This window comes from Aspergillus ambiguus, assembly GCF_047715705.1.
Source record: "Aspergillus ambiguus strain CBS 117.58 unplaced genomic scaffold BDV59scaffold_1, whole genome shotgun sequence".
NCBI classification, from domain to species: Eukaryota; Fungi; Ascomycota; class Eurotiomycetes; order Eurotiales; family Aspergillaceae; genus Aspergillus; species Aspergillus ambiguus.
Genome location: NW_027395514.1, coordinates 1,543,366 through 1,566,565, shown reverse-complemented (window position 1 = coordinate 1,566,565; position 23,200 = coordinate 1,543,366). Strand labels below are relative to the sequence as shown.

General features: G+C 51.0%; 8 protein-coding genes across 8 annotated transcripts; 4 read left to right on the top strand and 4 right to left on the bottom strand.

The window, feature by feature from the left end:
- Positions 1 to 64: 64 nt before the first annotated feature.
- On the bottom strand, positions 65 to 2,377 carry BDV59DRAFT_206951 (putative very-long-chain acyl-CoA synthetase family protein (CefD1)). Its single transcript, XM_073694897.1, has 3 exons — positions 2,099 to 2,377; positions 591 to 2,043; positions 65 to 519 (listed from the first exon to the last, which is right to left on the bottom strand). Exons 1-3 carry the CDS (start codon positions 2,106 to 2,108, stop codon positions 102 to 104), a joined length of 1,881 nt encoding a protein of 626 aa, XP_073553435.1. The 5' UTR covers positions 2,109 to 2,377; the 3' UTR covers positions 65 to 101.
- A 494-nt stretch (positions 2,378 to 2,871) lies between these two features.
- BDV59DRAFT_167321 (uncharacterized protein) lies at positions 2,872 to 3,285 on the top strand. The gene is made up of 2 exons (XM_073687881.1): positions 2,872 to 2,991; positions 3,075 to 3,285. The coding sequence occupies exons 1-2, from the start codon at positions 2,936 to 2,938 to the stop codon at positions 3,202 to 3,204; spliced, it is 186 nt and encodes a 61-aa protein (XP_073553434.1). The 5' UTR covers positions 2,872 to 2,935; the 3' UTR covers positions 3,205 to 3,285.
- Positions 3,286 to 3,967: 682 nt separating this feature from the next.
- On the top strand, positions 3,968 to 5,678 carry BDV59DRAFT_206947 (putative MFS transporter; the record flags this gene model as incomplete). Its single annotated transcript, XM_073694896.1, has 4 exons — positions 3,968 to 4,337; positions 4,388 to 4,525; positions 4,658 to 5,448; positions 5,508 to 5,678. Exons 1-4 carry the CDS (start codon positions 3,980 to 3,982, stop codon positions 5,676 to 5,678), a joined length of 1,458 nt encoding a protein of 485 aa, XP_073553433.1. The 5' UTR covers positions 3,968 to 3,979.
- Positions 5,679 to 7,159: 1,481 nt separating this feature from the next.
- On the bottom strand, positions 7,160 to 8,664 carry BDV59DRAFT_167319 (NAD(P)/FAD-dependent oxidoreductase). The gene is made up of 2 exons (XM_073687880.1): positions 7,812 to 8,664; positions 7,160 to 7,762 (listed from the first exon to the last, which is right to left on the bottom strand). The coding sequence occupies exons 1-2, from the start codon at positions 8,605 to 8,607 to the stop codon at positions 7,281 to 7,283; spliced, it is 1,278 nt and encodes a 425-aa protein (XP_073553432.1). The 5' UTR covers positions 8,608 to 8,664; the 3' UTR covers positions 7,160 to 7,280.
- Positions 8,665 to 10,246: 1,582 nt separating this feature from the next.
- Positions 10,247 to 12,037, bottom strand: BDV59DRAFT_167318 (aminotransferase class I/II-fold pyridoxal phosphate-dependent enzyme). The gene is made up of 3 exons (XM_073687879.1): positions 11,031 to 12,037; positions 10,830 to 10,972; positions 10,247 to 10,775 (listed from the first exon to the last, which is right to left on the bottom strand). Exons 1-3 carry the CDS (start codon positions 11,794 to 11,796, stop codon positions 10,446 to 10,448), a joined length of 1,239 nt encoding a protein of 412 aa, XP_073553431.1. The 5' UTR covers positions 11,797 to 12,037; the 3' UTR covers positions 10,247 to 10,445.
- Positions 12,038 to 12,698: 661 nt separating this feature from the next.
- Positions 12,699 to 15,687, top strand: bioDA (adenosylmethionine-8-amino-7-oxononanoate aminotransferase). Its single transcript, XM_073697005.1, has 5 exons — positions 12,699 to 12,938; positions 12,995 to 13,088; positions 13,155 to 14,467; positions 14,535 to 15,124; positions 15,209 to 15,687. Exons 1-5 carry the CDS (start codon positions 12,751 to 12,753, stop codon positions 15,382 to 15,384), a joined length of 2,361 nt encoding a protein of 786 aa, XP_073553430.1. The 5' UTR covers positions 12,699 to 12,750; the 3' UTR covers positions 15,385 to 15,687.
- A 614-nt stretch (positions 15,688 to 16,301) lies between these two features.
- BDV59DRAFT_167311 (biotin synthase) lies at positions 16,302 to 17,823 on the top strand. The gene is made up of 2 exons (XM_073687878.1): positions 16,302 to 16,681; positions 16,752 to 17,823. Exons 1-2 carry the CDS (start codon positions 16,469 to 16,471, stop codon positions 17,712 to 17,714), a joined length of 1,176 nt encoding a protein of 391 aa, XP_073553429.1. The 5' UTR covers positions 16,302 to 16,468; the 3' UTR covers positions 17,715 to 17,823.
- Positions 17,824 to 17,988: 165 nt separating this feature from the next.
- On the bottom strand, positions 17,989 to 22,180 carry BDV59DRAFT_206944 (uncharacterized protein). Its single transcript, XM_073694895.1, has 4 exons — positions 21,564 to 22,180; positions 21,236 to 21,501; positions 19,133 to 21,179; positions 17,989 to 19,074 (listed from the first exon to the last, which is right to left on the bottom strand). The coding sequence occupies exons 1-4, from the start codon at positions 21,807 to 21,809 to the stop codon at positions 18,436 to 18,438; spliced, it is 3,198 nt and encodes a 1,065-aa protein (XP_073553428.1). The 5' UTR covers positions 21,810 to 22,180; the 3' UTR covers positions 17,989 to 18,435.
- Between the last annotated feature and the right edge of the window lie 1,020 nt (positions 22,181 to 23,200).

The following is a 23,200-nucleotide window of genomic DNA, read 5'->3' as shown; positions in this document are numbered from 1 at the left end:
TTTTGTCAGGTAATATTTTTAATAAGGCGGGCAATTTTGTTCCAAATAATTATGGAGTGATATTGCTATGTATAACTTTCTACGTTTAAAACATCCGTACCTTACAGTCGGGCCTTTCCAGACTGCAAAAGTTCCCAGTCGGCGGTGGTGAATACCTTGTAGGCATCATCAGTCGGAGCCAGCCAGTAGAACGGATCCGCTTTGCCTTCAGGAACCTTCGTGCCGATCTTGGTCGGATCAACGCCTTCCTCCCGTAGTGGAACCTTGTTCTGCTTATGGTTGTGGATATGGGTTGAAGCCTCCACAACCCGGAGGAAAACGGGGACTGCGTACTTAGGCAACTTTGCACGAGCAAACTTGGTAAATGCCTTGAAGTCGAAATTGTTGCGAGCTTCGGGGGTAATCTGGACGGCTGCGCAGCCGGCACGTCCTTCGTGGTTGGGGACTAACACTCCATAGACATTGGCTTCCTGGATGCCCGGAAATTGTCCAAGGACTTCGGCCACTTCTGCGGTAGCACTTTACTGCTGTTAGTAGCCGCATTCTCTGGTAATACTCCATGACATGAGGAACAAGGGTTAGGGACGTACACGTTCTCACTCTTCCACCGGAAAGTATCACCCAGTCTATCCAGGAAGTACCAACGACCATCGGACTGGCGGCGGAGCGCATCCCCAGAGCGGTACCACAAATCGCCTTTCTTGAATACGTCCGTCAGGTACTTCTTATTGGTTGCCTCACTATTGCGCCAGTATCCCTGAAACGCCTCCTTGTTTGGAATGTTTACGATCATCTCGCCACCGACCTCATATGGGGTGCGGACAGCGAATCCGGTCTTTCGATCACGCAGGACATCGCCAGTCTCTGGATCGATGGCTACCGGGACGAACATGTTATGCATAATCATGCGCATAATCAGACCATGGTGACCGACACTGCCAGCGGTGAAGGGTCCCTTATTGTAGTTGAACAGGGCGAAAATACCCTCAGTACTGTTGAAAAACTCGCCAACCTCCGGCACTCCGAACCGCTCCCGGAACCGCTCCCAGATATCCGGACGAAGACCATTGCCATACATGCAGCGGACACGGTGGTCGCGGTCTTGGGGCGAGGGAGGCGCCGCCATAAGGTACCGGGCAGCTTCACCAACATAGACGAAAACAGTGGCGCGTGAGTCCCGCACATCGCGCCAGAAGTGCCGCACACTGAACTTCTTGCCAATACCGATCCCAACACCCTTCACGAGAGCCGAAATCAATGACATTGCGGAAGTGCCGTGGTACAGGGGCATGCAACTGTACCAGACATCGCCGTCCGGGCCGTTAGTCTCGTCCAAGGAGGCGGCGCGCACACCCAGTGTAGTGTACAAACGTGACATGGTAAATGCACAGCCCTTGGGCATACCCGTTGTTCCGGAAGTGTAAAGTAGAATTGCTGGGAAGTCACCGGACATATCCAGAGCTAATTTGTTGTCTTCGGCGATGGTAGTAGGGTAGCCACTCAAGTCGGACTCGACAGGAACCAACTCCATGACCAGTGTGCCCTCCACAACACCACGAGACTCCTCCATGCGAGCCCGGCATTCATCATCATCATCTACCAAAACGATCTTTGCATTGCTGACCTTCAAACAGTGCACCAACGCATCGCCGGCAAGATTGTAGTTAATCGCGGCAGGAGCACAGCCAATGCTCCACAGGCCAAGCCAAACGAACATAAATTCAGCGCGGTTAGTCAGGTACACTGCAACGAGCTCTCCTTTCTTAACGCCCTTGGAAAGAAAGAAATGAGCCCATTGGTTAGATCGCGCCAGAACATCGTGATATGTATAGACTCTCTCACGCGTCCACATGCACACCATGTGCGGATACTGGGCGACGGCTTCCAAGAAAACAAGCCAGACATTGGCGACACCCTTTTTTTCAGCGCGCTCATACTCTTTCATGGACCTGCGAAGGGCCAGAAGAGCCCGGACATCTTTGGCAATGTGAAATTTGGCATTCAGGTACTTGGCCAGCGTGGCCCCGCCGGCAGCCGCTGCTACTGTGGAGCGTGTTAGGATAGCTACAATCTGCTGCAGCATGGTGTGAATACATACTGAGACTCATGAGAGGCGACGGCGAGGATGGCAAAAATTGGTGTGTTAGATTAAGATGGATGAGGTTGGTGTCAATGTGTTGGTTGTTATGGAGAATCCATCTCGACTGCCCCAAAAAAGAAAGCCAGCATTAGTGATATCCGTTTTTGCCGCCATTCACCCTCGGCTGAAGCTTCTCCGCATTGCAAATTAATGACTTTCATTTGCCCTCCAGGGTTAGGGGCGTCTGAACTATGGTGGGTCTGCGACCGACGTTGCCAGAGTAAATGTTGGGTTATGCGAACTCGCATGCAGTGCGGGGTTATGCTCAAGATCCTCGGTATGATCGACTTCTCGTGCCGACAGCCGGGTATAGATTCTTGGATCGGTTGATTTCGTTGAAAATACAGAGCAGATGTGCTACTGTACTTCTAGAATCTGAAACGATAGTCAAAAACACCAGGTGCATTTCCATAACCATATCGAGCTTTGGGGCAGAGTTACTCGTCAGCAGCTATTGTTGATACCTCGGCTTTTCCACGTGGATTAGTCATATATAATCGTGGCTCACTGAATTGCTATGCTACATTTGTTTCAAGCTCCCTAGAAATTCAACAGAACATAGGAAAACCACCATTCTTGCTCCGAACTCACTTAGAGTGGGGTGTCTATCCTCAAATTCTGTGGCTGTCTGTCTAACTGAGCATTATACTACTGATATAAATATATATCTCCACTTTTCTTCCACAACATCAAGGTGCTCTCATAAATGTTGTCGCTTTCAACGACTCTCTAAATAACCATCATATCCCTCAAAAAGATGCAACACCAGGGTAGGTAAGTTATGGATTAACCGGAATGTGCACGTTCTCTATACCCAATTTTCGGTCATTCCATAATACAGTAACTATTCAGTGAGTAATACTAGTCCATCTCGCCGAAAAGCATATATTTCTATGCATCATGCATTTTCGATGGGCTGAGTCAAGTCCCCCAGACTTGAATTACTACAGGACTTTAAGAACTGTTCACCGGACAGCTTATGTCCGTTCTCATATCTGGCTCAGTACCGGCCTTGTCCTCTCCGACCAATTCCCGTCCACAACCTTTGTGTCACGGACAATTAGGGCCAAACTAATCAGACTTCTCACCTGAACGCCGCCACAGGCATTTGCATTATTATCGGTTCACCGTTCCCATGCCCACACAGTCTTCCCTTGCATTTCGATGCGCCAAGGGCATGCCAAGTTACTACATTTTCTTGATGACTGTCCCCGCAACGACGTTGCCAATGCATCTCTGCAAATAGGGGTCTTGGCTGCTATATGGGAGAGGCAGTGCAAAGCTTGGGGAAGAGGCCGCGCCATATGAGAAACCTATCCAATTCTCAGACTACAACAGAGTGAACTCGCCATTCATCCTTTCAATCGCGTATCTCGCCTTCACCCGACATACCTCCCATGTAGACTCATTAGACGGCCTCGGCATATTCTTGTCCGGCGAATCCAAGACAAATGTCCGTCGGAAAGACGATATGAGTGCTCTCTGTGTCCTTTTCCTAGCACACCTCATAATCCTTGCTCTTGATGTCCCGGCCGTCTTGGAGGATCTTGGGACCTGTCTTGTCCGAGATGTGTGACGCATTATTGCACCTCTGCTTGCCTCCATGGCTTCCCCGGACCCATCATCCCCGCATATCCCCAGCTTTCTACATTATGGAACATGGAGTATGTTTGCGGGGTGCGTCAGGAGATGTAAACTTAGCCGCTGTTGACACTAAATTGGAAATGGTGGGGGTATAAAGCCCTCCCCCGGGGCTGTTGACTGCCTGCAGAGACCAAATTCATCTTTTCCTTCTACTCGGGTTCTATCTACACTCCTACTTTAAGAAGAACCTACAGCATGGATACATCTGACAAATCGACCAAGAACGATTTAAGTAGGGAAGAAAAGGTGACCACCTTACATCGTGAAAACACTATCACATCTGAGGGTGAGAAATATGCCACCAAGAGTCGGCCCGACTACTCTGGCGCCCAGAAAAAGACAGACCCTCTCGAGATTCGTCTTGTTCGAAAACTTGACATTTGGATTATGCCGACGCTATGGCTAATGTATTGGTTAAACTATCTTGACCGTAATGCCATTGCTTTGGCTCGCCTGAACAATCTTGAGGAGGATCTCAATCTTTCTTCATCCGAATATCAAACCTGTGTTTCTATCTTGTTTGTCGGATACCTTTTGGGACAGGTCCCCAGCAGTAAGAGGCGCTCTATCCTGTACATCTGGGCGGGAACTCATATATTATAGATATGATCTTGACAAGAGTCAGGCCATCGTGGTACATGGCTGGGTTCATGGCCCTGTGGGCTGTGGTTAGTTCCCTTACTGCCTTAGCGAAGGACTTTAAGGGATTGTTACTTACAAGATTCTTTCTGGGTGTCACCGGTATGACCATCCTTGTTGACACCTGCAGTTCTGTATGGATGCAAAGACACACTGACACTGTACAGAGGCCCCATATTACCCAGGTATGTTCCCGGACACCAGGAAGGAGCTGGTAGCCCCTAATATCAATAGGCGCCCTCTACATGCTCTCTATCTTCTATACCAGGAAGGAAATTGCCACCCGCATTTCTGTTCTATATACTGGCAATATTCTGGCGACCGCCTTCGCTGGGCTCATTGCCGCTGGAATATTCAATGGAATGGACAATCTGCGCGGAATAAGCGGGTGGCAGTGGCTCTTCATCCTTCAGGGGGCAGTTACTTTCGTGATCGCTGTATTTTCGATCTTCACCCTTCCAGATGACCCGCGGGAAACCCGATGGCTGACCCCAGAAGAGCGGGCGTTGGCACACTCACGGATCGTTGCCGACACAGTCGGTGCTCGTCATCAAACTAGCACATTAAGTGGGCTGAAAGAAGCCGCCCGCGATCCTCGGCTTTGGCTATTTGCCTTCATGCAGCATATGCATCTCGCAGCTAACGGATTCAAGAATTTCTTCCCGACAGCTGTGGAAACCCTTGGCTTCAACACCACCATCACCCTTGTCCTTACCTGTCCGCCTTACCTGATCGCCGGAATAATATCCGTCTTTTGGTCGTGGAGCTCTGGACGCTACAACGAGCGGACATGGCATATCACTATCGCAAAGGCAATTGCTATAGCCGGATTCGTCCTTGGATGTGCGACGCTAAACACAGGGGCGCGATACTTCGCCATGATTGTCTTTTCAATCGGCACATACGCGGTGAACAGTATTATCCTTGGATGGGTGTCCAGTACATGTGGGCAGACAAAGGAGAAAAAGGCTTCAGCGTTGGCGATTGTCAATACGATAGCTAATGTGTCTTTTATTTGGACTCCGGTAAGTGACCACTCTGCCCTAACATATGTGGAGGCATATAATGACTGTATTGTACACAGTACCTGTGGCCAAGCTCGGACGAACCACGGTACACAATTGCCATGTCATCTAGTGCTGCTTTCAGTGCTGCGTGTGCCACTAGCGCGTGGATCATGAAGATATGGCTTATCCGCACGAATCGCAAGATTCGGCAATCGGATGACGAGTCCACGCTATATTACGCTTACTGATTTACTATGGATAATTCAAGGACGATAGTGGGCTGTCTAAAAATAAGCATAACTGAATCGATGGGTTGCACGCCTGCGTCGGGTGAAATAACAAAGACAAGTGAACGGCCTCACACCGTCAATTACAGATAAACGTATCATCTTCCCTTCGTATTATCTCGCTGAAAAAAGTAATGCGAAACTAAAGGCGGACAACCATAACACACATCATAGTGGGTATAGACACACAGTAAACCTCCTATATAGGCAACTAAAGGGGCTCACCGGACTATTCGTATGAACGAGATAATTGCTCATATCGAATCCCGTACAAGTATAGATATATACATAATTTGGCCAACACATAACTTTATCATTGATATATAATTATAATGATTGAATATTATAACTTATATTATCATTTGATGATGAGTCCACATGTTCTTATATAGGCAACTTCATATGGGGGACGGATCTTCAGTACAAGTATTTAATAGCTATATTCTATGCACAATTGATAGGTGCACAGAATTGGCTAGCTTTATCTTTTGACTACAGCGGGAAATTGTCCTTATGGCCGCGCGCCTACATGGGAGATTTACTGTATTATCTTTCGAAGGCTATAGGAAAGCCCAGTATTTGGGTGGGTCTTTGGCAAAACCTGGAAAGAAAGGCACGTCAAATGCACGAGGAGACAAGAGACACTAGACTCTGGCATATACAGGAACATAACGAAATGGATATGAAGATTTCTTGCTCAGTTACTGACACTCACCATAGTATGTTGGCTACTGCGCCCTTGCTGATCTACATTACATTCTACGCATCGTTTAAATACAGCCTGTTATTTCTTATCATTGGGGTCTTTCGGATGATCTTCCGTGAAAATCGCCAACGGTGCTTAGTAGAATCAACATTACCCCTCCTGTCTTTCGTTGTCGCTGTGCTACATTCTGTGGGAGCCACTGTTGTTGATTTGCCTCGATATGCACGAGCGGTAAATAATAACTACAATGATCTTGTTCCTGAAGCCCCTCTTCCGCCGATGATGCTTAGTGCAGTATTCCTCTCCAGCGAAGGGTTGTTTTGGTTTGCATACACAGTAGCTCCACAATGGCCATGGCTGTTACCAGTTATTGCCACAGGTAAATCCCTGACTAGGTGATTTTATATTATGATTTTATTAGTTGTTACCCGGGAGGCAGGAGTTATTGGGTGTGCCTTCAATACCATCATCATGGAGTTGAACAATTTTCCTATTGACACACACGGCACCTATGCGGCTAGTCTATTATCAGCGATGACTACCTTCGTTCAACCTCCTGTTGTATTCTACACGCGGCTCACCCCATATTTGAAATCCCGGGAGTCGCATCGGCCACTAACTTGGTCGCAGGTTTATCGTTTCTTGGGATTCTAAGTCCTTTGTTGTCCATGAAACACGCGGCCTGGGTGAAGGTACGATTTAGATACATTCAACAAAGGTAACAGGAAGACTTGTATCTTCGATCTCGGGAGAAGGTATTTCATTCCTATTACAGTTAAAGTATACCAAGGGGGTTTGAGACCTCATCATGACAGCCAACGCGCAAGGAAATGGCGTAGGCTGCCGCCTACCGCATTTCAAATAAAATCACGCCATTCTTTCGTTGGTCGTAAGCTTTCATGAACGCCACGTGTTTCATGGACATCCTTCCATCCCCATGCCTGGTCTTTCTCGTTCCCGTTACTGATGCCGAGAAGCACGTTGGTTACGTATTTACCAATAGTGGGCAGAAATTTGTAGCAATGGAAAGACCCTCCAACCGCTAGATACAGATTTGGGACACGGTCGTCCGGGTGCCGTGTTATTAGAGGGTGTTGGCTCGGAGAGATCGAATCCCAGCATATGCGATAATAGTCCGGTTTGCGGTCATTTTCTAAGATTTGCGGCAGGCGATGCTTGATTTTTGATATTGCATCCTCTTGGAGCTTGGGAGGGGACGCGGATTGATCGTCGGCTGGTGCAGATATTGCATGGCCGTATGGTGTGCGAATGGTGTTCTTGAATGAGGTGGAAAAGGTGAACTTAAGTATTCCAGCCTTCGTGGGAGGTATTATCTCTCCTGTTATTCTGTCAGTATTCTTAATTGATTGAGCTACTATCCCGCTCACCTTGTCCCCCGTATACGATAACCGGTAGGTCAGAATACGCTTTACCTTCGGGTTCTGACAGGTTGAAGTGGGCTACACAGACCCCAGCAGCGGAGATTTGTCTTTCCACACGATCATCCTCGTCCAGGCTCATTTCGTCTTCCAGTGAGGACATCAATTGACTTGTCCATGCTCCTGTAGCCAGAAGAACTTTGTCCGCATGGAACACCCGGCCATCTCTGGTCTCTAACCCATTGACCCCGTCATCTCCCAGGAGGATGTGGGATGCTTCACCGATTTGATAATTAACACCGAGCTTGATGGCTTCTTGGGTAAGTACGGCTAATGCATCGCCGGCATTTGCCCATCCTGCCAAGGGATTGAAATAATACGAGCTAAAAGGGCGACAATCCGCATGGCGAAGAAATCCATTCCAGCCGATGCGCACATCTTGCTCGGTCATCTCAGTAATGGCATTGTTCATATTATTGTCATGATAATTCTTTCGGATGCGATGTGGGGTGTCGTTATGTTTCTCATTCATTGAGACCCATCCAGTTTGATGATAGACCCCTGCTTCTTTGAAGAACGGAAGATTTTTCCAAGCGTCTATGGCCTCCAAACCGAGTGTCATATAAAGAGGATTCGAATAATCTGCTCGGATAATTTTGTTGATATCTGTAGAGGCTGCCAGGACACTGGGAGCGGGAAACCGGTCCAAAAGAGTAATGCGAGAGGGGTCCGAAACGCGAAGAGCCAGATGGTAGGCAGTGCTAACCCCAAATATTCCTCCACCAACGATAAGAAATTCTTGCATTGTGGTCTTGATTAATTTGTCTGAGATGTTGTTGGATGTGCTAGAGCGGAGGATGACGGTGCAGAAGCAAAATGAGGGGAAGCTTCTCTCAGCGAATTATGTACTCCGAAGATGTCATTGTGGCTCAACACCTTGGCTCTATGCTAGAAAGTGTATACATTGATATTCCTTGTAGGCAATAGTGCGTATTACGACATATAGAAGGGGCTGAGACGCACATATACGCCTTGTCTTCCTGAGCGAGCTCGGCTTAGGAAGTTTCCAAGCCAGGGAGGTACTGATGTACTTTCCTTAAAAAGCATCCATGACTTCGCAATGACGAAATAGTCGTTCCGCGGCCATTCCGCAATTCCATTGTTGGTATGTTTTACCTTGAACGTATCGCTCGATGCACGTCCATTCGCAGGGAATTCTCCTCCACCTACCTTCTGCATCAAACAGTTAAAACACCATCCCTCTTGAAGGCGCCCTTAACCAGACGATGTCTCTTATTACCCTCAACTTACTCTCCTTGCCGTACCTTATTATTGACTATCTCGTGGAGGATTAATCACTAATAGCCCGATGCTCAGAGGATATGACATCTGAATTGCGGCCTAATCTCGGAAGGATCCTAGAAGTCTTCCCTGGCGAGGAAAGCGCATGTCATGGTGCGTGTCTTTCATACAATCGCCGCTGTCAGAATGTCGTCGGGCGTGACAATCGTGACATGGCGATCAAGCTTCTAGACAATGGCACAAAACTGCTTCACGATGGCCTACCAGTTGATTATCTTCTCCGAGTCCTGGCCCAGTTATTACTGTGCCAGAGAGATCACCAGTCGCGTGTAGATGCACTGTTAGTACAATGGAAACTAAAAGTGGAGGCGTTCAGAGAACAGAATCCGCGATATGCTCTACGATCTTCTTCAATACCGACCCAAAGCTATACCGTTCTACATGAGACTGGAGGAACTGGGCAGGAAGAACAGGTACAGGAACCACTGTGATAACATCTACGATTATTCCTTTTGATGTGCTTTATGATGTCACAAATTAGACTATAACTTATCTGCTTCCGTCGTGCTGACGAACAAATAATATGCAGGCACAACCTCACTCCCGGGCACAATATCAGACGCTTAATTCTGATGTTCACCCACAGCACCACACACTGATGCAATCTCGCAGACAGCGACCTGAGGCACAACTCCGAAGCCGTTCATCTCACACAGAAAGCAGCAACTCACCTAACGTAGTGCCATATACTCAGGCCCCAGCGCAGGTTCAGGCTCAGGATGCAACAAACCAAACGCAACAGACCACACCCAAATCGCAAAAAACTTCGAAATACTCCACGGCGAGGCTCAGAGAGCCAAGACCTGTTCAGGGAGAGTGTGCAATTTGCCTTCTTTCTTTCCGCGAGAAGGTAGGTCCCACTGATCCCACCTGGAATACGGATATGATTCCATCCTGGCAACGTGGGTTTAAATACAACCATAGAGAGTGGGTATGGTGCCAAGGGCATTGTGGAACGAACTACCATCGCTACTGCATCAATTCCTGGCTGGGAACATTCAAGGAGGCGGCGTACCCGACATGTCCGACATGTCGACGGTTCTGGGTTTATTAGTATTGCTCTGTCGTTGCGAAGGGAAATTGTTCTACAGAATGGCGCGATTAATTTCCTCTGTTTCTCTAACTTAGTTTGCTCCACGTATTCATGAGAATGAGGTTTCCCTCTGCCGAAATCATCAAAATGCACCGCCACCGAGGACTCGACGATCTTATTATGAAAGGGGCAATGCGAATAATGATGCAAATGATTAATTTGTCTCACTATCATACTTGAGACTCATGTTATAATCGAGCATCTTTCTTATCAGTTGTCCCATTCAACCACCGCTGGATTGTCCCTACCAGGCCATCAATGTCGTCCGTCGTATTCCCTGCATGCAAACATACTCGAACCCTTTCTTTTCCCATGGGAACAGTAGGCGCCATAATAGCACGAACAACAAAGCCTTCTCGCTGGCAAGTCTCCGCAAGTTTTCGTGGGATCGAACTGCGCAGAGAGAAAATTGGGGAGTTTGGAAAATGATCGACTTCGAATAGTGTCGAGTCGGATGTGTCTAACTCACTCAACCGCTTACGAAGATAAGAAACGAGAAATTGGAGTTTCTCTTGCAGCTGATATAGTGTCAGCAGAATTGATCCCTGTGGAACGAATAATGTGCTACATACCGGCTGCGTTTCACCCTCGGACAGCATCTCATATGCTGTGCGGATGGAGGCAAGGAACGGGAATCCCAGAGCTGTTGTGTATATCAAACTACGGGCATAATTAACAAGATAATCCCGGGTATCAGAGCAGCAAAGAACAATCGCTGGGATAGGTTAGCGTATTTGCAATTGATCCCAATCCCTGGGAGTTGATCAACGCACCTCCATGACTAGCAAGCGCCTTCCCGAACGTATGTACGCGGATGAACATACGGTCTTCCAGGCCCAGTTCTTGGACTATTCCGGCGCCCCGGGGACCAAATGATCCCGTCGCATGAGCTTCATCGACGATGAAATATCCATTGCCCAGTGGCAGCAATCGGTCCACGGCGTCCACGAACTCCCGGAGCGGAGCCACATCTCCATCCATGCTGTAAACCGACTCAACGACAACGAACACATTGCGGGAGCCATCCCGAACCATCGAGTCAGCCTCGATTTGAGCTTCCAGCACTTCTGCCAAACTCTGTGCCGAGCTATGCGAGAAGGAGATTCGGGTTCCCGCCCGCGATAGCCGCATACCCTCGCGGGCGCTCGCATGGACCAGCTCATCGTATACGATGACATCGCCTGGTTGCGGAATACACGACAGAACACCGACATTGGCGTCGAAGCCGGAGTTGAACAATAAACCGCTAGCAGCATTGTGGAACCCAGCAATGAAGGCCTCTAGATCCTCCGCGAAGGCGGAGTTACCATCCAGCAGCCGTGAACCGCCACTAGCGAACGGGTGCAGTGGTGGCGCGTCGTGGAGGTGCTCTAGAAACCGGGCACGATACGCAGGCGAGGTAGATAGAGACAAAAAATCGTTGGATGAGAAGTCGACCGACAAGGCAGGCAGAACTGTCAGCCTTCTCCGCGATGATTTGGCCTCTCGTCGGCGGAGAGCGTGACGCAAAGACTCACGTAACGACGATGGCTTATCCATTGTTCCCAATGACGCGCGGGAATTATGGTATTCAATGTCCCCTTTGGGTTCACTCCGTGATTGACGAAATATTACCCCAGAAGTACCACCTAAGTAGTAATTCTAGGCATTGAGGGAGTAAACCAGGAACCGGCATCGCCTCGGGTCTTCTAGGGCGCGGAGAGGGCCCATTTGGATCCCAGCACACCGGGGCGTGGAGCCCGGTCATTTCACAAAGAAAGAAAATCATCCCAGGTGGAGCTGAAATTGGCGCCGGCAGATTGTGGCGCTCCGAGGGCGTTAGCGTGTGTTGAAACGGATGGACCCAGTCAGGAACCGATGGGTTCAACAAGTTTGCCTGGAGGATTTGGCGGGAGGACGAGTTTAGAGTCTGAGAGCAGGGAAATTGGTTACCACAAGAAATTGCTCCAAGTCGACTGTATTCCGATTATAGCTATGTAGAAGTTGATTAATTCACATTCCGTCTGGCACACTCGGCCGCTGGGGCTTTCTATGGGCATCTCGACGGATACAGTCATACCGATATACCGCGGTGTTTTCAATGGAACTGGTGTCGAAAATGTGGCTGCTCGTGTATAAAGAAATAATGTCTCGAGTAATTACAATATTAGCATTGTTAGATCATAGACATACTCTGCACTATCCCTCCCGTCAGTCCATCAAAGAGTTTTACCACAATACTGCTTGCTGTTTGCGGAATTCAAGGTGCGTAGATGATCGACGTGTCCCAACATCTAAATTCCAGGAACGCCAGAGAGAAATAATTACTTTGTGTAAAAATGTACTGTTACAAATAGGTATGGGGCGGTCGTTGGAGCCTCAGGCATCGCTCGGTGTGCCGCGGCATCTTCCCAATTGAGGGACCGTCATCACTCCACCTGCTGGACTCCTCCTCGACTGCTATGTAAACACCCCTACACTGCTCACTTCTTGCGGACAACCCCCTGAAGAATCATGCCCCCAGTAGGAGCTGCGCTTTGGCGTACTCTACGTGCGCATCAAGTGTACGGCGCCAACACCGATGTGGGTAAGACTATAGTATCCACTGTTCTCTGCAATGCCGTCCAACGTCAGAAAGCCCAAGGAAATGCTGCATTCCTGAAACCAGTCTCAACTGGACCATTGGATGATGCAGATGACCGGTATGTACACCGCTGGTCCTGCTTTCTCTGTATATATCTGTTTAACAATCCGACAGTCATATCCAGCGCTACGCTTCTGGCACAATAACAAAATGTCTATACCAGTTCGATGAGCCCGTTAGTCCACATATTGCTGCCCAAAACTTCAAGGTATGACCAATGTTGTAGCTCTTTGTTTCACGTCATTATTCTTGACAAGGATACTGACACTTGCAGGTTCCCCGTGACGATGATATCATCGCATCAGTCCACTCAACCCTGTCCAACTGGGCAAACAACGGGGTTAATTTCGCCCTGGTAGAAACCGCTGGTGGTGTCCATTCGCCAGGACCTAACGGCAACTCCCAAGCAGACCTGTACCGGCCACTGCGTCTGCCCGTTGTCCTCGTTGCTGACTCACGCCTTGGAGGCATCTCGTCGTCAGTCTCCGCGTATGAATCGCTATTGCTGAGGGGCTACGATGTCCACTCTGTCCTGCTCTTTCGTGATGACTACTACAAGAACCATGAATATCTGCGCGGCTATTTCCAGAAGAAAAGCATCCCACTGCTCCCATTGCCGACCCCACCTTTACGGCCTCCATCCCATGATGCAGATGCCGCCGCGCGAGACGAAGACGCAATGGCCGACTACTATCACCGTGTTGCACAGGGGGTAGACGTTGTAGGATTACTGGAGGAGCTTTCTGCGAAGAATGCCAGCCGGATCGAGCGTCTCGAGACCATGCCACGCCGGGCCCACGAAACAATCTGGTATCCCTTCACGCAGCACCACGGCATGGCACCCAAGGATATAACCCCGATTGACTCCGCCTACGATGATTATTTTCAGACACATGCCGGTGGTAAATTACAGGCGACGTTTGATGGGTCAGCCTCTTGGTGGACTCAAGGGCTGGGTCACGGGAACCCCGAGCTGGCGTTGTCTGCTGCGTATGCCGCAGGCCGTTACGGACATGTCATGTTCCCAGGCAATATCCACGAGCCGGCACTCTCGCTCGCAGAAACTCTCCTCAGGGACATCGGCAACCCACGACTGGGGAAAGTGTTCTACACCGACAATGGAAGCACCGGCATGGAGGTTGCTGTGAAGATGGGCCTACGGGCTGCATGTGACCGGTACGGGTGGGATGCCAGCAAGGAGCAAATCAGTATCCTTGGTCTGAAGGGCAGCTATCATGGCGATACGATCGGTGTGATGGACTGCTCTGAGCCGTCTACGTACAACAAGAAGGTCGAATGGTACCGTGGCCGGGGTTACTGGTTCGATTTCCCTCAGGTGAAGATGTCCCAAGGAGTATGGAAAGTCCAAATGCCAGCAGAACTCGATGGAGAACTAGGTGCAGATCTTCAATTCCCTACACTGCACTCTGTCTTTGACGTGGACGAGCGGATACGATCGGCCGCCGGGAAACGCTACAAAGATTATATCCGGCGCACCGTTGGGAGTTTGGTTCAAGAGAAGGGAATGAAATTTGGATCTCTTATTATGGAGCCAATCATTTTGGGGGCCGGGGGAATGCTTTTCTGGTTTGTGCTCCTGAATGGCGATCGGAGATTGCGAATAGAGTGTGTCGCTGACGGGAAAATCTTTTAGTGATCCGCTGTTCCAGCGGTGTCTCGTCGACGTCGTCCGCGGGAATCCAGAGCTCTTCCACGCTAACGCGGGCTACCGCGGAGAAGGTTCGTGGTCAGGCCTACCGGTTGTTTTCGACGAGGTCTTCACCGGTCTGTACCGGTTAGGCCGCCGATCTTCAGCATCGTTCCTGGACGTTGACAGCGATATTGTCGTCAACGCCAAGCTGCTCACCGGGGGTTTGGTGCCCCTATGCACCACAATGGCCAGCAACGAGATCTTCGACGCGTTCTCCAGTCCGGAGAAGAGCGACGCCCTCCTGCATGGACACAGCTACACCGCCCATGCGGTTGGGTGCCAGGTGGCGGTGGATTCTCTGCGCACGATGATGCAGATGGAGCGTCGTGGGGCCTGGAACGCCTACCGTCGGGATTGGCAGCAGTCGTCTCCCGCTATGGCCAGCGAGGTCTCCCGGTGCGGGGACTCCCCCGAGGTTTGGAGTGTCTGGTCGCATGATCTGGTGCGGGACCTGTCTTACGCCCCTGGCGTGGAGGGAATATTTGCAATTGGGACGGTGTTGAGTATTGCCCTGCGGGATGTTCATGGGGGAGGTAAGCTCTGATGCTCCTTATTCCAGCCTACCGTTTCCCTCTCGCCCTGGGATTGCAGCTAACATGTGATGGCTCCACTACTAGGCTACACTTCGACAGCAGCGAAAGGCCTTCAGGAGATCCTACTCACGGGTGGACCAGGCTTCAACGTGCATTCTCGGGTGCTCGGAAATGTGCTCTACCTGATGTCAAGTGTCACATCGAGGCCCGAGGCACTGCGGGTGATTGAGGAAAGACTGCGGGCCGGGTTGGTAGGATAGTGGATCTGTGAGTCACCCTGTCGATAGGGAAGTCTATAACGGAGGAAAAAAAATTATTGGGCAGAATAAATGAGAAAAGTCCATGAGGAAACAAACCACGGAAGCAAATCAGGGTGCGGACGAAAGTGATCCGTAAATTTAGCAGTGATGGACAGATCTGCAGATGAATGGGACGGTTTAAGGTTATCGTCGGTGAAAAGTCCAGACTAAATCAGGAACGGATTTTTTCACATTCTGCATCCCACTCTGATTTCCGGTAAAGGCCAATGGGACTGTCTACTGTTGATAATTGCGTGGGACTCAAGTGATATGTCGAGAACCTCGGTATACAAGTCCCCGTCAATGTGGGATATCTTTTCCCCCATCGTCTTGCTCCCTTGGGCCGAGTGGAGTCGATGACGAGACCACGCCGCTCACCCGCCGGATCGCCCACTATCTGCTCCGTACTCCGTACGCGTTGTGCATGTTCACCGGAGCTCGGTCTGGCGCTTGCCCCTGCCTTGGGCTAGGTGGCTGCAGAACTAACGGTCATTGTAGTAAAGATTCATTTCCACCCCGTGAGGATTCAATTTACGGGAGATTCAGGGGCTAGAGCGTCCAGCGAGCCGTGTTTTTCCATACATTCCAGCGAACCGGTCCTCCCTGGCCGAGTGGGTGTTCCTCCCAGCATGCAAATGTCCGTTGAACTGGAACTGTCCGTTGGGGCCAACAACCCTCTCACAACAATATCGACACCCCCCTGCACAACCCACAGGAGACAGGTAGCCCTGTCCCCTCAATTCATAATAACAGCCATTAATGGCCTTCTAACTGGTTCTTCGTGGGCTTTAACTTCGGCGGGGTCCGTGTCTCCCCACTTTGCAAGCACGCAGTAGGATGAGTATGAGTAATAGCAGCGCTCACTGTCATTCCGGTGAACAAGCGCCCGTCCGTCTTGATTCCCGAGGTCCTTGAGTTGCTACTGGACTTACTTGCTTTTATTACTATTAATTTTATTTTTAAAGTTATTTCCTGCGTGTCTGACGCTGCCGTTCCTGTGTAATCTCACCATCCACAGCTTAACCCCTCTGGACTCCCTAGCACTATGGCCTTCCCTCTACCACGGTGCCTGCCCAGGGCCATCTGGAGGAGATCCTATGGCACAGTTCAGTCTTCTCCCAGCTCGGCCTCGATTGTCAGCAAGATCCCGCCTGCTCTGCAGGAGGCCACAGCTGCGACAGCCCCGCGAACTACCTGGTCGCGGGACGAAGTCCAGCAGATCTATGAGACACCGTTGAATCAGCTCACCTACGCTGCAGTAAGTTCTATACGACCTCGGTCTCCTAATTCACCTCTGGAACAATTTACTCATCGCCAATTTATTCCAGGCCGCCGTACACCGGCGCTTCCACGACCCCTCCGCCATCCAGATGTGCACATTGATGAACATCAAGACCGGCGGCTGTAGCGAGGATTGCTCCTACTGCTCCCAGTCATCACGGTACAATACCGGCCTCAAAGCCACGAAAATGAGCCCCGTTGATGATGTGCTCAACGCCGCCCGCATCGCCAAGGCGAACGGCAGCACGCGGTTCTGCATGGGCGCCGCCTGGCGGGACATGCGCGGCCGCAAGACGAGTCTCAAAAACGTCAAGCAGATGGTCTCCGGTGTGCGGGAGATGGGTATGGAAGTCTGCGTGACGCTTGGGATGATTGACGAGAACCAGGCCAAAGAATTGAAAGACGCTGGCCTGACGGCCTACAATCACAACCTCGACACCTCCCGCGAGTTCTACCCCAGCATCATCACTACGCGGTCGTACGACGAGCGTCTCAAAACGCTCTCACACGTCCGCGACGCCGGTATCAACGTCTGCTCCGGTGGTATTCTCGGCCTGGGTGAGGCCGACTCCGATCGCATCGGCCTCATCCACACCGTTTCGTCCCTTCCGTCGCACCCCGAGTCCTTCCCCGTTAACGCTCTCGTGCCTATCCCCGGAACGCCCCTTGGCAACCGCAAGATGATAGGCTTTGATAAGCTGCTCCGCACCATCGCTACAGCTCGCATTGTCCTCCCTGCTACTATCGTCCGTCTGGCTGCTGGGCGCATTTCGTTGTCGGAGGAGCAGCAGGTCGCCTGCTTCATGGCGGGCGCGAATGCGGTGTTCACGGGCGAGAAAATGCTTACAACGGACTGTAACGGCTGGGATGAGGATCGTGCCATGTTCGACCGGTGGGGATTCTATCCCATGCGGAGTTTCGAAAAGGACAGTGATGATGTTGCCCCGACGGCGGGTATGAAGACCGCCGAGCAAAAGGCATCCCCTGCGCCGGCCGCAGCTAGCTCATAGGATTACTTGATGCAAAATACAAGAGCTGGATTATCGTCTTTCGTAGAATACATTGTACTTTGGGACTTCTCGAGGTAACAAGAACGAATATTGTATGCGGTATATAACCGGCCAATAGAAGAAGACATACTATCCAGTGAATCCTATAGTTGGCGAGAAATGATTCGTCCTAGAAAATCCCTCCAGTCTTGGGGGGCCCTTGGCGGCAACATACGCTATGGCATTAAGTACCCAGATGCCACGATGGAACGATGCTATCTGAGCAAACTTGCTGCCTAGACGTGGGCCCCGCGGTAAGACATTTAAGTATTTAAATGTCTCTGATCTACTGCGTACTGTCTTCTCCCTACAAGTTTGGTCAAAGCCTCATATTTCCTACGGAGTTTTCCTAGCACATGACTCCGTTCTCCATACACTCCATGCTCAAGGGCATTACACGATATTATGCAAAAGGTAAGCCATGTCTAATAGATTCACGTTATAATGTGCAAGTCTATAACTATGTTCATTAATGCCGCAGAAATTCACATCATGTCCACATATGACGTTTCACACAACGTCCCCGGACCATTGCGCCCAATATCACATGGGTGCGTGAGTTCCCTGCCTGACGGTCTGGCTATACCAGTCCGTCTCCAAGTCAGGCCTCTGTCAGCCAAATCCGCTTGACAGACAAGTCTGTGAGTCTATGTTGGGGCGCGTAGCCCTCGCTATATGCCGTCTAAACCATCGACGTCTCACGCTTTGCCTCCCCAGTAACCGTTGTGTCTGTCCGGCTCATAGTCGTATAACGACTAAAGTCCTTGGGCATATTACGGTCCGGCTCACCAGAGGCAATCGCACGAGCGTCCCGCCGGCGGAAGAAAATCCGCTTGCACCACTTCCACAGCTCGACACCGGCAATAAACAGCACCCCCTCGACACCAACCACACCCCACTCCCACGTGATGCCGACATGGCGGAACACCTTGTCGTTGATGACGGGAATATACAAGATGGGGAAGGTCGTCAGGAAGCCGATCATGATACCGACGAAGAGGAACTTGTTGCGCCAGACGTCGAACATCCACTGTGTGAAATAGCGCTTCGAATCGGGCTGCATGCGGAAGAAGCTGCGGCGCATATTCATCTGCTCCCAGGCCAGGAAGAGCGCGAACCAGGTCATGCAGACGAAAGTCGTTGCACGCGCCCGGAATACCTCCCGACATTCTTCACTATTCTCGCTGTTGCAGCGCTGCGCAAGGTCGCCGTTACCAAAGCCAAAGAGCACCACTGAGAAAGATGCAAGGCACAGTGCAGCCATCCACACACCGTACACAACTGTGTCGACCACCACTTCCCAGGTGAAGATACCTTGTTTCTATGGCGAGTTAGCTGTTGCTCAAGGACTGCGGGTATGGCAATCGTTAGGTACTTACACTCTGTGGAGGGCGTGCCATGATATCCGGGGCGGCGATTTCCATTCCCAGGCCCATGTCAGGGAGGCCAGATGTGATCATGATGATCCATAAGATCTCGACGGGGGCAATGGGGAAGACAGATTGTCCGTCCTTGTCCTTGAAGGCAAGACCAACGAGAAGAGTCAAGGCGAGACCGACGTTTTCGGCCAACAGGTGCAGGACAAACTTCTGGATATTGTCGAAAATACGACGGCCCTCCTCGATACCGTTGATAATGGACGCAAAGTTGTCGTCCATCAAGACCAGTTCTGACGCATCCTTTGCGACATCGGAACCGGCCTGGCCCATCGCAATACCGACATCAGCGCGCTTCAACGACGGTGAATCGTTCACGCCGTCGCCAGTCATTGCTGCGTAGCGGCCACGACGATGAAGTGCATCGATCATGCGAACCTTGGTGTTCGGGGCGCAACGGGCGATAACCAAAGGCAACGTAGGTAGCGCATCAATCTCTTCCTCGGTGAGCTTGTCGAATTGGCTCGCTGTCATGACCATAGCATCGGCAACTTCTTTAGACAGGTTGTGCATATCAGCAGGAATGATTCCAACCTGGGCTGCAATCGCACGCGCCGTCCCAGGGTGGTCACCCGTGACCATGTGGACGGAAATGCCGGCGCGATAGCACTCTTCAATGGCACCTGCGGTCTCCGGTCGAGGGGGATCGTACAGTCCAATGAGTCCACAGAAGATGAGGTCCTTCTCGATCTCATCACGATCAGGCACATTTTCATGATCAGTCGTACCTTTGTTCGGACGGCAGGCGAGGGCGAGCACACGAAGACCCTCCTTAGCGAGCGCTTCCATGTTCTGGAGGATCTTCTCTTTTTTCTCCTCATCTAGAGAAATCGGGTCAGAGCCAGCAGCCCAGGTAACGGTAGTGCAGCTCTCGATAACACGCTCGACAGCACCCTTGGTAAAAACCATCTCCTGGCCTTCTTTAGCGAAAATGACAGACATCTTCTTGACAGTTGAGTCGAACGGATACTCTGCCTTCTGTGTCCAGATAGGCTTCTCGCCTTTGGTCCAGCGGTCACGGCCCCAGTTGAACCGGGATGCAAAGACCTGGATGGCAATATCAGTCGGCTCGCCCCGGGCTTGCCATTCATGCTCGGCCTTGTGAACGTGAGCGAGGTTCGCCATCGCCGCAACGTTCAAATAGTCTTCCAACACCTTGTTATCCTTCAACAGGTCTTGTGGGTTCGCAGGATCCCCATGAGCCTCACGATGCACATTGACCGGCGGCTCCGAGAGCAGACTCAGGTCACCTTCCTCTGGGTTTAACGGATCATTGGAAGAGCCGACCGAGTATGTGCCGATAGACGGGATCCACGCCCGCTTTGCAACCATTCTGCCCTGGGTGAGAGTACCCGTTTTGTCTGAACAGATGTTAGTCACAGCCCCGAGCGCTTCCAGGGAGTCCAGTTTCCGGACAATGACATTTCTCTGCACCATCTGCTTCGTTCCCACGGCCATGGTGATGGTGAGCACCACGACTAGACAGGCAGGAATCATTGCAAGACCAGTTGCCACCGCATAGATGATGACTTCCCTATCGCCACGCATCGAGTTCGCGCCCATCACGATGATCGCGAAGACGACTGCAATACCGAAAAGAGCCAGTGCGAGCTTCGACAGTTTGCGCTGCAAGGGAGTTCCGACATTGATACCGAGGAAGCGGCCCACCGCATCTGTACAGGTCAAAGTCCACGCCTGGACGTACCAGCGCTTCTTGGTCTCTCCCTCCGGGCCTCGCTTGACTTGTCGCTTTTTCGAATCACTGGCATGCAGAGCGGCGGCGATTGCGCCAATTTCAGTGCGCATCCCGGTGCCGACGACGACTCCTCGAGCGCGGCCACGCGTCACGGTTGAGGAGCTGTAGGCGATATTTAGGCGGTCGCCGGGTCCAGTGTCCTGGTCGAACACACTGTCAACCTCTTTTTGTACGGGGAGGGATTCTCCAGTCAAAAGCGCCTCGTCAGTTTCGAAATTCATGGCATCTACGAGTCTGTTGTTTCGTTAGTTGACGGCCGAATGGACAGGATATACGTCGCGGTAGCATACCTCAAATCCGCGGGGACAGTGTCTCCCACTTTCAATTCTATCATATCTCCCGGGACGATTTCGGGGGCCGGGATAGTGTTGGTTTTCCCATCACGGGTGGCCACACCTGTCGGGGAACTCAGGGAACGGAGGGAATCCATCGTCTTCTCGGCGGCGTAATCCTGGTATACACCTACCACGATGTTGAGGAGGATGACGGCACCGATAACGCCTCCTTCGATCCAGGACTGAATGCCGAGACTGACGCACATAGCAATGATGAGGACCTGCGAAGATAAAAATTATACGTTAGCCATGTCATTCATATCCGGTACTGGACGTCACGAACCAGCATCATGGCATTTGCAATCTGTCTAATCACAATTTTGGCCAACGAAACACCCTCTCCACCTTCCAGTTCATTTTTGCCATACAACTCCAAGCGCTTCTTTGCCTCTGCGGATGTCAGGCCCTCCTCGCCGTCGACCGACAGCTCCCGAAGGACATCCTCGTAGGCAAGAGAATGGGCTGGCTGGGACAACGGCTGCGCCGTGCGGTCCTGCACCTGTTGCGATTGTTTCTCTTGGTCCGTCATAGCTGTTTGTTGTGTTGTGTTTTGTTTTTGTTCTTCCAATGTGTTGTGTGTGATGATCTACTATGGGCTAGGTATGTCCCTAGGGTGGCTCCATGTAGATTGTATCCTCCAAAGAATGCGAGTCCATGCACGGAGGATAGGATACTTGGGGATATGTTTAGATGGAAGCTGTTTTGTTTTTAGAATTGGATCTAAAGTCCTACGTTTTATAAAGAAACGAGGAGAGATCCGGGGGGGAATCGCTACTATTTAACTCTGTCCACAACAGATGACGCGAACGAACGACAAGACCTTGGCATGGATGATTTGCCCAGTATTATCTGACTTACCGTGACTGACCCAAGGGTCCATTTGCCTCCGAGAAGACGGGGAAGCAACCGTGGAACTACAACATTTCGCCTCGCAGGGCTATGATGCAACGACTTCCGCACGACTCGGTTAAGGCTCGGCGATAGCAATGATTGGCTATATCGCGGCGGAATGCCAAGTGCAGCGGGAGACTTGGCGACATTTGGATGGTTTCCCGCCTCGGATGCCCTGGTCTCTTGGTGTTCTCGGCGTTATGCATTCATCTGGGCCTTCTCCACCGTGTGTCTGCTTATCATCATCCCGAGTCGGGCGAAGGTTGCGTCTGTGGTAGCCGACTTATCCGATCCATGGACGCCATTGGCCCTGGGGGATCTTAGTTTGCCTCCTTGGACTCTTTTCATTCTCTCGTTCTCGTATTGGAACCCCTCCGTGCCCAGATGGGGATACTGATTAATGAAATGGTCGAGGGTTACGCTCGGATCCACGGCCATATCGACGAAAGTTCCATGCATTTCCACCTGAGACTCCATCTGGAGCTCTGGGGATCCTACTTGTTCTCGCGCTAGCCCTCATCCTTCATTCCTACGCCTGCATCACCGGAAGGGGGGGATTATGTGGCATCATCTTCGTTGTTGACGGAGATGGCAATGTGCTCCACTTTACTCCCCAAATGGCCAATATGATGGACTGGATAAATGTAACAGGATATTTCCGCCTGCTGGCCAGCGCAATGACACCCCAGAAATCCTGGTAGGGCTGCTACTATTCCCGTTTCAATTAATCCGTGGTCCGCGCTAACTCTTGGCCCTGGAGAATGCGGAGACAGGGCTGGCCCTAGCGGCACTTGGCATGTATCCATGTTTGGTCGATGGCGGTTCCATGTGCAGATTGCCTTGTTGCCATCCGGGTGGAAAAGACAACCCCGGTCGGGACAGTTTCCTAGGGCGTTATACAGAGTCCGATTACATAGTAGCGGTAAGTTGTGTTGAACTCCCCCGCAGACCACCTTTCCTAGTAGATATTAGATCGACCTGCTTCCCCAGCCCGGAACTCTTCCGGCACATGGCTACTTGCCTTGAACA